Source organism: Natator depressus, chromosome 5 (genome assembly GCF_965152275.1).
Source record: "Natator depressus isolate rNatDep1 chromosome 5, rNatDep2.hap1, whole genome shotgun sequence".
NCBI lineage: Eukaryota > Metazoa > Chordata > Testudines > Cheloniidae > Natator > Natator depressus.
The window spans coordinates 44,974,047-44,989,706 of record NC_134238.1 but is presented as its reverse complement, the minus strand read 5'-3'; the positions used below and the strand labels follow the sequence as shown (position 1 = coordinate 44,989,706).

General features: G+C 37.2%; 1 protein-coding gene across 2 annotated transcripts in view; it reads right to left on the bottom strand.

Moving 5' to 3' along the window:
* Positions 1–15,660, bottom strand: part of AP3B1 (adaptor related protein complex 3 subunit beta 1) — a 328,644-nt gene that overhangs the window by 99,194 nt on the left and 213,790 nt on the right. For both annotated transcript variants that reach the window (XR_012639514.1, XM_074952685.1), the window contains exons 18-20: positions 15,407–15,509; positions 13,460–13,619; positions 10,502–10,676 (exon numbers count right to left, since the gene is read on the bottom strand). Coding sequence is in view for 1 of the 2 variants with exons in the window: in XM_074952685.1 (XP_074808786.1) it covers positions 10,502–10,676; positions 13,460–13,619; positions 15,407–15,509 (438 nt within the window). In the remaining variant the exon portion in view is untranslated. The remainder of the gene's footprint in view (positions 1–10,501; positions 10,677–13,459; positions 13,620–15,406; positions 15,510–15,660) is intronic.

Sequence of the window (15,660 nt, the reverse complement as noted above, 5' to 3'; positions counted from 1 at the left end):
CTGACTTAAGATCTGCATGTCCCCACTCTCCTCCTCCTGACCAAAAATGGGCTGTGGATATGGAGAAGGGAAGGTATTCAGTACACAAATAAGTTTTAACTATAGATGGGGTAAAGAAGTGGCATATGACTCTGCTTTATGGTAGGATTAAGGTTCAAGGGCTTATCCTGGTTACGGTTTCATCCTTATTACTTGTCCCATTCTGGATAGGACTGTCCAAGATTTTTAACTCCTGTCTTGGGTTTCTGCAGTCCTACTCCTAATCAAACTCTCATGCAGCCAATTAAATTCAATACCAAAAAAGCGTCCCTCTCTCACAAGGGGCTACTGTGGGAAAAGGGTGGGAGTCCTGAGTCTGTCAACAACAGCAGTGCCAACTCCATCTGTTGAAAAATCGTGAGTCAAGTCCAAAAAATCCAAAATCTCTTGTAATCACTTGCCTCCAGCAGCTGGAACTTTAAGAAAAAACATCAAATATCTTGAAACTCATGGTAAAAGTCTTGAGAGTTGGCAACACAGCAATAATAATACTAATAACTGATCGGAAAGATAAGCACAGAAGAAAGGACAGCCATCTGAGGAGCAGCAGCTGCTCGCTCAACCCTGTATTCTTATCTGGGTTGAGGGTACATAATGAGGAAAGGAGGGTGTATTTGGCCAGCCCATTTTTCTTTTCATTTTGGGGCCCAGGGGAGAGATGATAAAAATGAGAAGAGAAAGCGGACACAGAAGGAAGACACCACCCTCCTCTTAAAAGACCAGTAACACAAAAGAATTTAGCAACATCTTAACCAAGGAATACACCCATTCCAGTTCCGGACAGAACTGGAATCAAAACTATAGGCCAAGCTGTCTTGATTCTAAGAACTCAGATAGCCCACCTGTAATTAGGATACGTTCAGATTCAAGGTTTAGATTTGACCATTTTTCATTTACACTGAACTTTGACCCAATTTTTTCACCACACTACATCCTCGTAGTACTCCTCTGGTTTACTGAAGATTTCAAAGATATACCATTTTGTGACACCACAAATATAAAATTAACTGCATGATTTCAGTGACGACTTCCAGTATTCATGGTGTTACACTCTGGAATAGCTTTTCTGAACCAGCAACTGATAAGAACACCTCACAGAGGTTGAAAAATGACTCTTTAAAAGACAATTAAAATGTATTTTCTGCACTGAAGTCAATTTTCATCTGTTTTACAGTTCATCTTAAATGTCTGAATAACATCCCCTATTGGGCTTAAGTAACTCAAGGCCTGAACAGGTTTTCCTTTAACTTTCCCAAAATATGTTTGGAGAATAACCACAACTACAGGATCATTATTTCAATTGTGTAATACATGGCAAGAAAAATGTCATGTTATTAGGTGACTTATTAAAATGCTGTGCTGAGCACAATAGTTGTAGTTTTCCTTCAAACAGCAACAGAATAGCAGGGCCTTCTGGGAACTGTAGCCTCAAACCAACTAAATCAAGATAAAATTAAAACATGAGGCAAGTCTTATTTTCTAATTCATAATCAAGATCCTGTAACACTATTAAATATACATCAGGTCACATGCAAACATAAGGACAAAGCAAGTTAAATTGGTCTCTCTTATTACAACTTGATTTTTTTCTTTGAATTTTAGAAGGAAAGAAATTCATTGGCTTTCTGGAAATGATAAATAGCCAGGGACGGAAACAAACATTACCAGCAGCTATTTCTACTGAATACAAAAAAGCCTTGCCTTCCAAATCAAGGCTATAAAAAGGTTCTGATGTTTGGCATTTCTGTGACATTTTTCATTTTTTTCTTTAAAAAAATAAATCCACAGTAAAATCAAAACAGCTTCCTACTTAAAGAACCTACTATGAAAAAAAGCTGAATGCTAAACAAAGTAGTTAAGCTATAGTCTATCAAACATTTCTCCATTTGCAATTCATTTTGGTAATAGAGATAGAACCTGGATAAATGCATATAGGACTTGAAGCAGGAGATTTCTCTTGCTCAATACATAATTCATGTGCTCCGCCTGCAAAGTGTGTAAAATGAGAATTTCACACCACAGCATGAGCCATGGAGCTGCAGAGAAAAGGCAGATGAAATCATATTTTACTGTGTGAATTCTATTTTTTAGCCTCCCAATATTTATACAAAACCATCATTGACAAACCAAATGCATTGACAGATCACCCACTGTTTCCATTGTGTTAGCACTTGAAAAGAGATCAGGCAGAAAGATAGACAATTTGTTTTTGTATATTTTTTTTTAAATAGTGGATCAGGTTTTTAACAGCTGAGTGACTGTATTAGGTTTGTATAAGGACGCCAATGGTAGCTGATTTTAAAATCCCAATGTAGAGACTCCTATTTATCTGTGCATCATCCTCAAATCTCCATTTTATTTCTACAATATTTGATTATGTATCTGAATACCTCAGAGTGTCCCTATTGCACAATGAAATACAAAACAGCAGGGTAAGAAAGTGAATTCTCTACTCACTGTAGTTTAACTAAATAGAATAAAACAAGCTTTTTCAAAGTTAAATTTTTAAAGAGTGAAATGTGAAAATATTAAAAATATTACATGCAGCAAAAGTGATTTGGGGCCATCTTACATGCTAATTTTCACAGTAGAAAATATACCTAGATGCAGATGCAAAATATTTACATAAAAAGCAACCATTTTTCTAATGGTGGTTGTGCTAAACAAGGTATTGATTCAAGTCCACACCATGAAACAACAAATGAAAAATAAACTCAAAAATAGGCTCAACATAATGTAAAGTTCTCTAGACCTGGAGTGAACTTGGAAATGTAACACAGTCAATGTTAATTTCTGGCTTCATACAGCACAATATTTACATGTAATATTTTCAATTTCAATTATAGAGGAAGAAAAACAATGAATCTTATGCCTCTTTGTACACTGGATCAAACTCATACAGAAACCGTAAGGACTGGACAATTAAGAAACCTCAGTGCATGAACGCCAATAAGATTTTTTTTTTTTTAAGTTTAAAAAATTCTTCACCCGTCATGAGGGTCGTTCCAGTCTGCGGCCATTTACAGAACACAAGATGGCCCTCTTTAAATAGCACTTTCATAACTTCAGAAATCTATGCTTTTGATACAATATGGGATCATTTCATAGAAAGAGATAAAACTGCATATTACATTCACACAAGACAAATATGAGATTTATAGAGGTACTGTAAAATTGAAGACTTCAGCCCACATAGATTTATGTAAATTGTTGTGGAAGTGAAAGTTAAACCTGTTATTTCTTGTACCTCTCTTTACTGTAGGAAATATTCCTGTCAAACCTTAGCTATCTTCTCTATAATATGCAGATCTGATCTCTTTTCTACAATGTTTTACAGTTGAAAATTTTTAAAATTCACAATGAACATGATAAATCAATTCATTTATTAGCATGCGCGCGCGTGTGTGTGTGTGTGGGGGGGTAATCTCCCCACTTTGCGTTGAGGATATAAACTAAATCACTCAAGTGCTGGTAGCCCACTAGTGTCTTCCCACAATAACTCCCGTTATTATACACACACCGGCCCTAATAAATAATCAAACATTTAAAAACAAACAAACCACAGTTAAGTACAATCTTTGGCCCCACAATCTACGATCTGATCCAAATGGGAGGCCCCACAATCCAAATCTGATCCCATTGGCTTCAATGGGACTTTATGTGGGAAAAAGTGTCAGACCACATTGATCAGATTATACATCTGGGGACTTCTGTAAACAAACTAACAAAATAAACCGAACACCTCTGCACAGATTAGCTAAAGTGCACAATGGTGACCAGCAAAGAACAGATGTTTTAAAACTTTGTATGTGATCTTTGTAGGATAAGCACAATTTGCTTTGTTTATACAGCCTATTTATGTGATATACACAAACAATCATGACGGCCCAATCCTGAGTGCCCTGCATACTCAGAACTCCCAGGAAAGTAAATGGAAATTATGAGTGTGCAATCAATGGTAGGATCAAATCCACACGATACATAAGCTAAACCTTCAAGTTTCATCTTAGATTTTTACAGTGTCTAGAATCAATGCAAACAATTATATTTTATTTTGGTGTCTGAACAGTAAAATTAATCTAAAGACTCTCCATGTGGCAGAGGCTTGCAGAATTGCTGCATAATGAGAAGCTGAGTTAGGAGGAAATGGGTTCAAGACAGAGGTACTATTGACACTAATATACATTACACACCGCATATAAAATATTTGGTATAGCTATGTGTGTAAACATACAAAAATATACACACACACAAAAGTATATGCTATAATATATTTTTCAGGTAAACTTTTCTTGAAATAGAACTGAAATGCAGAATAAAATCTGTTCTAGTGAAGAATAATTTGCAACAGTTTAAAATACATTATTTTAAACAAAGCCTTCTGCACCTGTATATTTAACAATGGGACATAATTTACAGTTGTAATACAACGATATCTTTTGTGATATAACCATGAATGTTCTTCATACAATACAGCAGAGATTACTATTTTAGTCTGCATTATAAGGAAAGCTGCTTATCTGACACACAGTTTCATAACAAGACATTTTCTTCAAGGCAAATACTGTTTCATTATACAGAGGATTGTATTCTCTAAGCTTAAGCGCTAATGCTTATACACAAAGTCTCTACAGGTGTCTTTGCTGAAGAGTTAAGGTTGGGTGACTGGCACCCAGGCCAGCCTTGCCTAACCATGAGCAGCCATTCTGCACAGACATACTTGAGTTAGCATCCTCACTGGTGCTGCACTTTCTCATGTGTATTACTTGGACTTCCAGGAGCATATCCCATGGTTCTTTGTGCTGCAGTAAGCTGAACCACTATGATTCTTTCCCAGTAAATTGTGGAAGAACTTGTCTGGTCTTCTGGAGCCTTGGACACACGGGAGTTATTGTGGGAAGACACTAGTGGACTACCAGCACTTGAGTGATTTAGTTTACATCCTCACCACAAAGTGGGCAGATTACCATCTTGATTGAAAGCAGAACCTGGGTTCTAACCCAAACCCCAGCCTTGCCAGCTCGTTTGGGTTTAAAGTGCCACTAAACAGGGACAAGACGTTTGCGTATATGGATGGAAGGGAGTTAACTGTGGTGAAGACATACTCCCAGAATATACATGCAGATGCACAATACAAATACTCTATATCTACATCTGTTTATACAGAATAGTATTAATTAGTTTTGATGCATTAATGAAAATATCTACACTCAAGAGGGAAAGTTCTCCCAAATTATATGAACTGTAAGGAATAACTGCAGGTGCTGCTGCTGTAAGCTAACCACAAGCCTTTATAAGTATAGAGACATGAGAATGTAAGCATTGAGACACAGGCTGAAATTTAAGCGACTAACACTGAAGCAATTAAAATACCTAAATATTTCGTACCTTGTTATGTACTATCCTGCACTTAAAATGGTATCACTGATTTTTGGAGAGGGGGAAGAGAATAAATTTTACTCCAGCCTTTAAAAAATATGGTGTACTCATTTATTTATGAATGACAGTATTTTCCATGATTTATGAAACTATAAGTGATTACCCTAACCAGCAACAAAACCCCCTCAAGGACGTAATTTTCATCTCATGTATCCATTATTTATCTTGTAGCATCAAGAATAGTTTTAGTTTTATAGTGTTAGCCAGCATAAGCTGTAGTAAGGTTTTTTGGGGGAAAGAAAAAAAAGTCAAATTTTTCTTTGAAGTTGAGATATTCTGATGTAAATTCCATTGTCACCAGTCAGCTGTGGTGCAAGCGACAACATACAACTAATTCTTATTTACCATTTCATAACAATGTTGGCATCTACTTCATGGACTCAAAGACCTTGTCTACACGTGCAGCACCATGTAGGGTATGTGTAGCACACTCAGACTACAAGACTAGGAGGGACCACTGTCTAGTCTGACATACTGCAGGCCACACAACCTCATCCATCCACTCCTGTAATAGCTACACACAGCAGCACATAGCTTTGGCTACCAGAACCTTTCCCCACTTCCTCCCCCCGCCAGAGTCTTTTGCTGCAGTGGTGAAGGGCTCTGGCAGCAGGACACTAAAAATAGCAGTGTAGATGTGAGAGGCACTGCTTGGGCACATAGAGCGCCCATGTAAAGTATATAGCCCCCAGGGTTCAGGCATGTAGGGAATTCTACTCTAATAAGCAGTGCCTCACCATCTACACAGATATTTATATCCTGCTAGCAGTGTCTGTACTCTACACGCTGCCTTAAGCACAGACGTACCTATAGTCAATTTTCTAAGCGTGAAGGCACAGATATGACTAGTGCTATATATCTGTTACAGACGTTTGGTCATATAGTTACAAAAATGATGATATAAGCCAGCAACAGAGATAAGGCAATATATGTTGTGTGGCGCAATTTTTCCATACACTGCACACTGCACAGCTGGATACTGGAAAGCACTCAACTGGAAATTCTGATATTGGAAGGGATGGCACAAAGAAGTGACCAACTCCTTAAATTTTGGAAAGAAGAGTTACAGAAAGTCATTATTTCTGTGAAAACCCACATTCTCAGTGAACAGATTCAACCAAAGCTACTGAGAACAGATTTCAGGTTGATAGGGAAAGGTGCATTTTGTGATGGGGAAAAATATTGGCATATTAGATGATATACAAGATGATAATTTGCTATTATTTTAACAGTGGTCATGCACCAACACAACATGCAGAAGTCTGTAATTGTTCAATGGAAGCCCACCACTCAGTAGCCAGTACTTTTCCTCTCTCTCTTCCAACTGCCTACATTGTTGCTTGTAATCAAAGCTTAAAAACACATCCATAAGGATTCCAAATTAGGGTATCCAAAACAGTAGTCCAGAGAGAGATCCAGTTGTGGCCTCTGAATCACTAAAAGTTTTGCTTAGGGGTTTAATGGCTTTGTTTCCAGCTTTAAAAGAGTTATTGTTTTGTAAAACAAACAAAAACATTCAGAAAAGGATATTTTATAATATATAGAAAAGTAGGTGAGATCCCAGTAACCACCTCAGCTTTCTGCCTCTTTATTAACCATTATCACCTATCAACTGGAAGACACTTCTGTCCATGTGGTGCCTGTGGGGCAGAAGAAGTGCCTATCTGTCTATCTTCTTCCTTCCCACTCCATAGGTCTCTGGAAGCTCTCAGGTAGTCTTGGTATAGTGCATGCACTGTTGTGGCAGCATGAACCCAACATTAGAATATTCATAAGTTTAGTTATTATTTTGGCATATTGCCAAGATTTTCCTGAGACATGCAATTCAGAGATGGGAAATGGCATTTTTAGCAGTTAATTTCAGCAAAAGCTAAACCAAATTTCATGAGATAAAGAAAAGGAACTTCTGTAGCTCAAGATTGTTCCCACTGCCTAATATCAAAGGTCTGCTGCACACAACAGAAGTGTGAGAGCTTCTCAAAGAATCCTTTATAATGGAAGATCTTAAGAAACCTAAATGCATCAAAGGTTTTTTATTCTTATAAAGTATTTAGTAATACAGCTCATCAGAAAGTGGTATTTTCTAGAATTTTTTCAAAAGAAATAATATTTTTCAAAAATTTTCACTAAAATATTCCAGTTTTCAAAAACTGCAACTTTTTTTGTCAGTCTTTAAAATGAAAAAATTCAATCAGCTCTATTATTAATCAAGGCATGTTCAAAGTTTATTCCTAAAAACATTTTTTTAAACTACCTAAAATGTCTTCCAGAATAAATATGTGAAGTGGTAGTGCAGTAGAACATATGAACAAACTTACCTGCATTGGAATGCTGCTTGGGCTCACCTTGCTAACCAGATAAGTCTTTGATGGGTATGGAAGCAATAGGGATGGGACCAGTTCTCCTGGTTGGGGGGCGAGGGGAAGGACAGGGGGCTGCGCTACATGTGCTCCCATTGGTTCTTCTCCTGATGCTCTGCAGCGTGTGGGTAAAGAGGAGATAGCTGTTTCTTTCTCATCTACTTACCATCACCACCCCATTCCCTATCGTGTGTGTGTGTGTGTGTGTGTGGGGGGGGGGGTTGATATGAGGTCCCAGTAACTCAATAAGCCGCTTCGGCAGGGTCCCTGAGCACAATATTGCACAGTGAGGGCGTGGCCTCCATGTCTCATGCGGTGTATGGCCTCCCTTCATCTCATCTCTCCTACTTCCTGTGTGGAGGAAGGGAATATTTTGGGACTCTGGCTTCTAGCCAGGGTTCCTGGGCAGGCCTGACAGTGGAGAGGAGGCACTGCCCTTGGACCCACCCTCAGGTTTGTAGAAACCAAGGCCACTCATGCCCAGTTGAAATCAGCACTAGACCAGCCCTGTTAGGTAGTTTGGGGAGTGGTTTCCTTGTCAAATAATCTTTTAAATAAAGTTGCGGCCTCCACATTTATCCATACTGTGGCATACATGTCACACTGTTTCCATATCCACATCAATAGTGTCAGTTGACATCTGTTTTGATTATATTAACTGGTCTTTAAAGAAATAGGAATCTTGAACGAAAAGTGCTTGGTTTATTTTTAAAATCCCTAACTCTCAAATACACATATTAAAATTAAAATGGAGACTTCTCAAATCCCTGGAAGTTACTATAAAAAATACATGGGTAGAAATGAACAAAACGTTTTCGTTTTGACAATAGGAAAAGGTGTTTCACAGAAATTTTCACTATTCTCCTTCCCCACAAGGTTCAGCCTGGGTTTCACATTTATTATGTCCACACGGATTTGAACATAAGATTTTGATCAGCTTACAAGTAAAAAACTACTTTGCTAATTTCCAGGCCTAAGCCAAAATCTGAGAACTGAGCTAGATTCTTTCCTTCTCATGCACAGACATCCATAATAAAGGTTCTGCAAGCTGAACAGTGCCCTCATTTATAGCTGTGCTAAATCACTGCCTTCAAACATTTGTTTGAATATGCAAGAAGGAATAGTATCCAGCACACATGCATAGCTATTTCAGCTTTACAATGTTAACTTGAGTAAAAAAGCAGTGTAACCTCTTTTTCCCCCCCCCCCACTCACGTAAGCAGTTATGACTGAGCATACCCAGACAACAGCTCTGCTTAGTGAGATGGTGCCATTTTTGTACCTTGACACTTCTCAGAGTCCAACTTAAAAGCCACATTTGAGAGCTTGGGACTTTATGTATCTTATGAGAGATTTCATGGAATCTGGGAGTCTTCCCCAATTCTGAAGTGACAACACGTTATATACTCCCTCTCCTATGAAATAAAACACATTCTAACCACAGTATAAAATGCTTTGCCCACCTTGATTATCACTACAAAAGGTTCTCCCCCCCCCCGCTCTCCTGCTGGTAATAGCTCACCTTAAGTGGTCACTCTGGTTACAGTGTGTATGGTAACACCCATTGTTTCATGTTCTCTATGTATATAAATCTCCCCACTGTATTTTCCACTGAATGCATCCAATGAAGTGAGCTGTAGCTCACGAAAGCTTATGCTCAAATAAATTCGTTAGTCTCTAAGGTGCCACAAGTACTCCTTTTCTTTTTGCGAATACAGACTAACACGGCTGCTAGTCTGAAACCTAACACGCTGTGTAGCCAAGCTCTTAGTTTTGCAAATACCCAATACACTTAGGTATGTGCATGCAAACCTTGACTAACATTCACTGGGGTATCTGTGCACTTACGCAGAGGCGTGCAAATGTGCATATGACTTTTTACATTCACGTTTGAAGATCTGGCCCTAAATTTATTTGCACAAGGGGATTTCAACAGCTAAACAGAGACTGAGCTTGGAAAAGAGAGAGCTAAAGGGAGATATGACTGAGGTCTATAAAATCATGACTGGTGTAGAGAAAGTAGATAAGGAATTGTTGTTTATATTTCTCATAACAGAAGAGCTAGGGGTCAACAAATGAAATTAATAGGCAGCAGATTTAAAACAAATAAAAGGAAGTATTTCTTCACACAACATACAGTCAACTTGTAGAACCACTTGCCAGAGGATGTTGTGAAGGCCAAGACCATAACAAGGTTCAAAAAAGAACTAGATAAATGTATGGAGGATAGGTCCATCAATGGCTATTAGCCAGGATGGGCAGGGATGGTGTCCCTAGCCTCTGTTTGCCAGAAGCTGGGAATGAGCGACAAGGGATGGATCACTTGATGATTACCTGTTCTGTTCATTCCCTCTGGGGCACCTGGCACTGGCCACTGTCAAGACAGGATACAGGGCTAGATGGACCTTTGGTCTGACCCAGTAGGGCCATTCTTACATTCTTATGATGTAACTGAAATTGAACTCTGGCCCCAGGAACACATAGAAGGTTATTTTCAAATATTTGTTAGATATACAAGTAGTTTTAATCTGGATAAATAAAATTAATTTTTACCACGCAGCGTAATCTCAGAGAATTTCTAGATCCCAGAGCCCATTAAAAAATAGAAATACACATACATGAATGACTGGACACAGCTTTATACAAGGTAATATAGATTTTACCTTGGAGGCAGCAGCATTTTTAGGCTTTCTAGACTCAGCATCACTTTCAGAGTCAGATTCTGATTCGGAGTCCGATGAACTTTCCTCTGTTGAGATAGATTCTGAGTCAGAGGAACCAGAACTTTTCCTTTTTTTGGAAATCAACTTTGTTTTCTTCTCTGTCTCATCTGAGTCACTGTGTGTAAAAAGAACAGGTTCTTCATTCATTTTTAAAGTCAAGGAATAAAGAACAATATCTGGTTGTAAAAAGAAACCGACACATAGAAAACAAAAGCTCAGACAATGTTCTACACTCTGGCATTCCAAATCTTTAATAAACTAGGCTCTATCCACCAGGTCCTCATTACAACTGAAACCTGGTGAAAATGGCACAACAGCAAGACATATCCACAAAGCTATACAGACATTACTGTGTATCTCTAAATAAACTATCTTACCAGATTATCCAAACCCATCAATTACATAATCACATACTTCAAAAAGAACAATAAAATGGAAAGGTCATAAAACACCACTGAAAACAAAGTCATCAATAACTATTAAGGGAAAAACTAATGTCTGGGTGTACTAAATTTATGGCATTTGCTAGAAAAATGTGCCTACTGTATTACACTGAGAAACTTTCAGACTAGGTAAGCTTTGATTAAAGGAATCTGGATGGATTTTAAAGCTTTTTGGGGGGCAAATAAACATCCCTTTTCTGGTCAATGTACTATTGTTCATTCATGCCTCTAAATTAAATTAACTACAAAGAGGAAAGTATTTATAAAAATAATTGGCTGGAATGGGCCAATACACAATGCTATTGTTGTGCCACCTTCTCACTCCCTCTCTCATGCTGAGTAGGTTTCAGAGGAACAGCCGTGTTAGTCTGTATTCGCAAAAAGAAAAGGAGTACTTGTGGCACCTTAGAGACTAACCAATTTATTTGAGCATAAGCTTTCGTGAGCTACAGCTCACTTCATCGGATGCATACTGTGGAAAATACAGAAGATGTTTTTATACACACAGACCATGAAAAAATGGGTGTTTATCACTACAAAAGGTTTTCTCTCATGCTGAGTAGTACCTTACTGAAATAGTCCATGCATGTCAGTGGAATATTTCACAGGGCAAGATACCACTCAACAAAAGTAAGGCAACTATATAGAGCCCGGATTTTTAATGGAAGTTTTGGTTCTGTTTTTTAAATAAATTTTACACTTTTGCTAAGTCTTTGGGGGAAATGAAGGTATGTGCTCTGTGATGCTACTGCTCCACAAGATGCACAATATTTTACAGGGAGGAAAAAAACCTTGAAAAAAATCTAAGGACACAGAAAAAAGTTTGGAGGAAAAAAAATCAATATTTCTTAGAAGTGAATTCTCTGAAGCTAATATGATTCCTACTTATTAAAAATGGAGATATGGTAACACTACACAGCACATGTAATTATATTTGAACTCTAAAAATTATATTTTTAGAACCAAAGGAAAGTAGTGCTGCTGAAGGCAGTAGCTTTAACATGCTATGAATCTAAAACTGAACAAGAGTGCTACAGCGCCATGTAGAAAGCAACTGTTACAAGAGCATATCTGTTCTTCAAAACCAAGGTGAAAGAAATAGGTTTTTGAAGTAACATCAGAATTAAACTGCATATACAATAACTTTCCACAAACATTTATGAGGTCACTGAAAAAAGTCACAATTTGCTTCTGTTTAAACTTCGTTATTCATTCCACCCAAAACTGGTGCCAACCAAACCCATCTCTGTTTCCTCACAGGCCCTAACATGGAACCTAAACAATAGTATTTGCATCAAAAAGGAATCCACTGTGAGTCAGATATTCTTTTAGTTCAATAAGTAAAGCAATTTGTTTTGAATAAACACAGCTTCTAGCTTTAAGATAATACTTTTATCTTGAAAATCTTATTTTATTATGCATCATTCAATTTTGATGGGTAATCATTGTTTACCTAACTACTTAGAATTTCACATGTTAATCTAATGAAAAGAATTTACTGGTAACTAGCTTTTTAACTTTGCAATGATGAAAAGCCTGTATTAATTTAACCTACAGATTTCATTTGTTCTGAACAGGAAAAACAATATAAATCACTTTTAAAATCATTAAATCCTGACTTAAATTAATAAAGTCATAATTAGGGCATTATGCTGTGTTTGTTATGGAAGTGGCAGGGCGAGCTGCTTTAATTACTGTCTGTAATAAAAGGAGCAGAGTGCGTACTGCGCCCCAATCAGCGCTGTCAGCCACGACTGAGCTGAGCTGCAAACTCATCAAGTGAGCTGGCAGCAGGATACAGAGTAAAGGGTGATCATGTCAGCAGAGGCCACTTGCTGACGGCATGGAAAAAACAGATTCATACAATCCAAGGTATTAGCCCCAATTACTCAAAATTTTAATGATACTCTAATACGTGATAACGCTGTTGTTAATGGACAATCTTAAAAAACGCTAACACTTAAATATCTTATAACTGTCTCCCTTCACAGCCCTTGCCTCTACTATTTCAATCATAATCTTTTTAATATAACATTATTTAGAAAAATCAATTGTCTTAGTTACATAATGGCAAAGTGTTGAAGGATTTAATTTTAGCCCTCAGCAAAATTGCCACAAAAGGTAATTAAGTGTTTCGTACAACTGCCTGATCCCTTAACCAACCTCCCAAGGTTACTTCTATTTTCAGAAAGCCACCCCAAGATTTTACTACTGAGGTATGAAAATTCAGCTTAAGAAGAGTTCAATTAATGAAAATATGAAACACACACATTCAAACTATACTGAAAAACGTAATGTCACTCAAAATGCATGGGTGTCTATGGTTCTTTTAAGCCAATATTTTCAGATATTTCCTCTAACTCAAGGAAGTAGCCTAATTTGGTATTCAAAAGCGTGTTTACAGCCAAAGCACTCCGAATGCTCTTTAAAGGATAAAAACACACTACATATTTACCTTTCCTCAGTAGTTTTGAACTTTTTCTTTGCTGTACCTTCTTTGCTCTCTGATTCACTGTCACTCAGTTCTTCACTTGAAGAACTCTCGCTATTCTCCATGCTGCTGCCTTCTTCCTTCTCATTCTTCTCTTTTTCACTTTCACTAGTAGATTCACTCTCTAAAACACAAAAACACTAAATCTTACATTTTTATGAATATAGTTTTATATATGTAGTACATAGTGGAGCCCAAATATGTATATAGCTATAAAAAAGAAATGTATAATTTTATTTGCCAGATTTTATATTTACCCAGTGTCCAAACATGTTTTGTTTTTTATTTTCTTTATCGCTAACTTGTAAGTTTTGCTATTTCAAAAGACTGTTCTCTTGAACACATGGTACTGTACCCGTCCAAATTAGGACACTTTAAATTGATTAGTTGTACCAGGATCCTTACCAATACTCTTGAAAAAAAATACATGTAAACACAAGGAGTAAGAAACAACTTCCTGAATCCTCTAGTCCAAGCCTTTACTCTAATGAAGGACTACCCTCTACACTAACTGCCTAAGTATTTATCTAATCTAATCTAGAACACCTAGCCTGATGATGATTTAACCACCTATTTCAATAAGTTATTCATTCTCTAACTAACCTTATAGTTGAAAAACATTCCTAATGTCTAAGTTGAATGTATCCCTTTCTAGCTTCATCCACTAATCACCCTAAGTAATTCTCCTCTACTCAGATACACTCATTTTTTAGGGGGAATTCAGATGTGAAAACATCTCTTTTCCATGCATTTCAACCTTACATACACACATGCTAATTCTTCTGATTCTCAAATGCTAAACATTGAGGCCCTGATTGCCCACTATGTCTGAACTATATTCAGATGCAGTGGAGAGGGGCAGCCTCAAGAAGCTGCTTATGTGGCTTTAAGTACCCTTAAAAGACTGGAGTATCTGGACACATGGTTCCTTACTTCACTTATTTCACAAAACTCCTCTGATATGAGCCATCTGCCATTCTTTCCCCCTATCATTAGCCCAATGTCTAAATAAATAGAAAGCTTGGTACTTTATAGTGAAAGCATAATGCAATCAAACCTCCATTAATAGAAAACATAGTAAAATATACTATAGCGGTGATACTCTGACCTCAGTGGTTCAGGAGCCAAATTAGTCATCATCATTAACCAAAAGAGCCACAGTTGTATGAATTCATTGTTTCATTTACTATAGTATTATATATTCATATTTAAACAGCATGACAGGGGAAATATTTAGTTTTATTTTATTTATTTATTATTCTCACATCAAAATGACTGACCAAGTATTATTATTTTATCAACTACAACTGGTTAACAAAGTAAAAGCATCCCAATTGGTTAATAATTAAATCACACGGTTTTAATATGTGCTGCAAAGAGCTGCAGGATACGTATTAAAGAGCCACTTGTGGCTCTCAAGCCTCAGTCTGAGTATCGCTGCACTATAATGTAGCTGGGTATTAACAACATGCCATTGCATGTGGCCAAAACAGGTACCTCAGTAAAAGCCAATTAAAACACCTGGGATCCAATCCCGAGAGATGATAAATATCTGTAACTCCCCACAACTATGTCTGTAGACATTTTTATTCCTAGACACTATGCACATTTGACTTCAGTGAGTTGCAGAACCTCTCAAGATCAGTCAAGTTTGATAAGAGTAACGCCTTTCCATGTATTTTAACTAAGAAGCAAAGTAAAGTCTATTAAACTCATATAATTTACATACTTACAGATGACATTAGCCATACAATTAGTACTTATCACACAGCTGCCATGAAGTTAAGTGTAAGCATTACTCCCCCATTTATACATAACACTGATGTTTTTTAACTGCTCCAGCTGTAATAGCACCACGTTTTGATGGTATGATAAATCAAAAAGACTTGTAATTAGTAGCCATATACATACCGGTGTCGGTAGTACTGGCTGATTCCTCCCCTGAATCAGAGTAAAACTTTTCTGTAGGTTTCTCTTTCTTTGCCTTGCCTAATGCCACAGACCATTCTTTTCCCTGTAAGTGAATTACAAATGTTTCTGCATATGTAAACTTAAATTGAAAGTATTTAGTAAAATAATTTACTTCTATATTCAGTTATGTAGAAAAAGAGACAATGCGGTGAAGAAAGCCAATGGGATCACAGACTGCCTCCAAAAAGGATTAT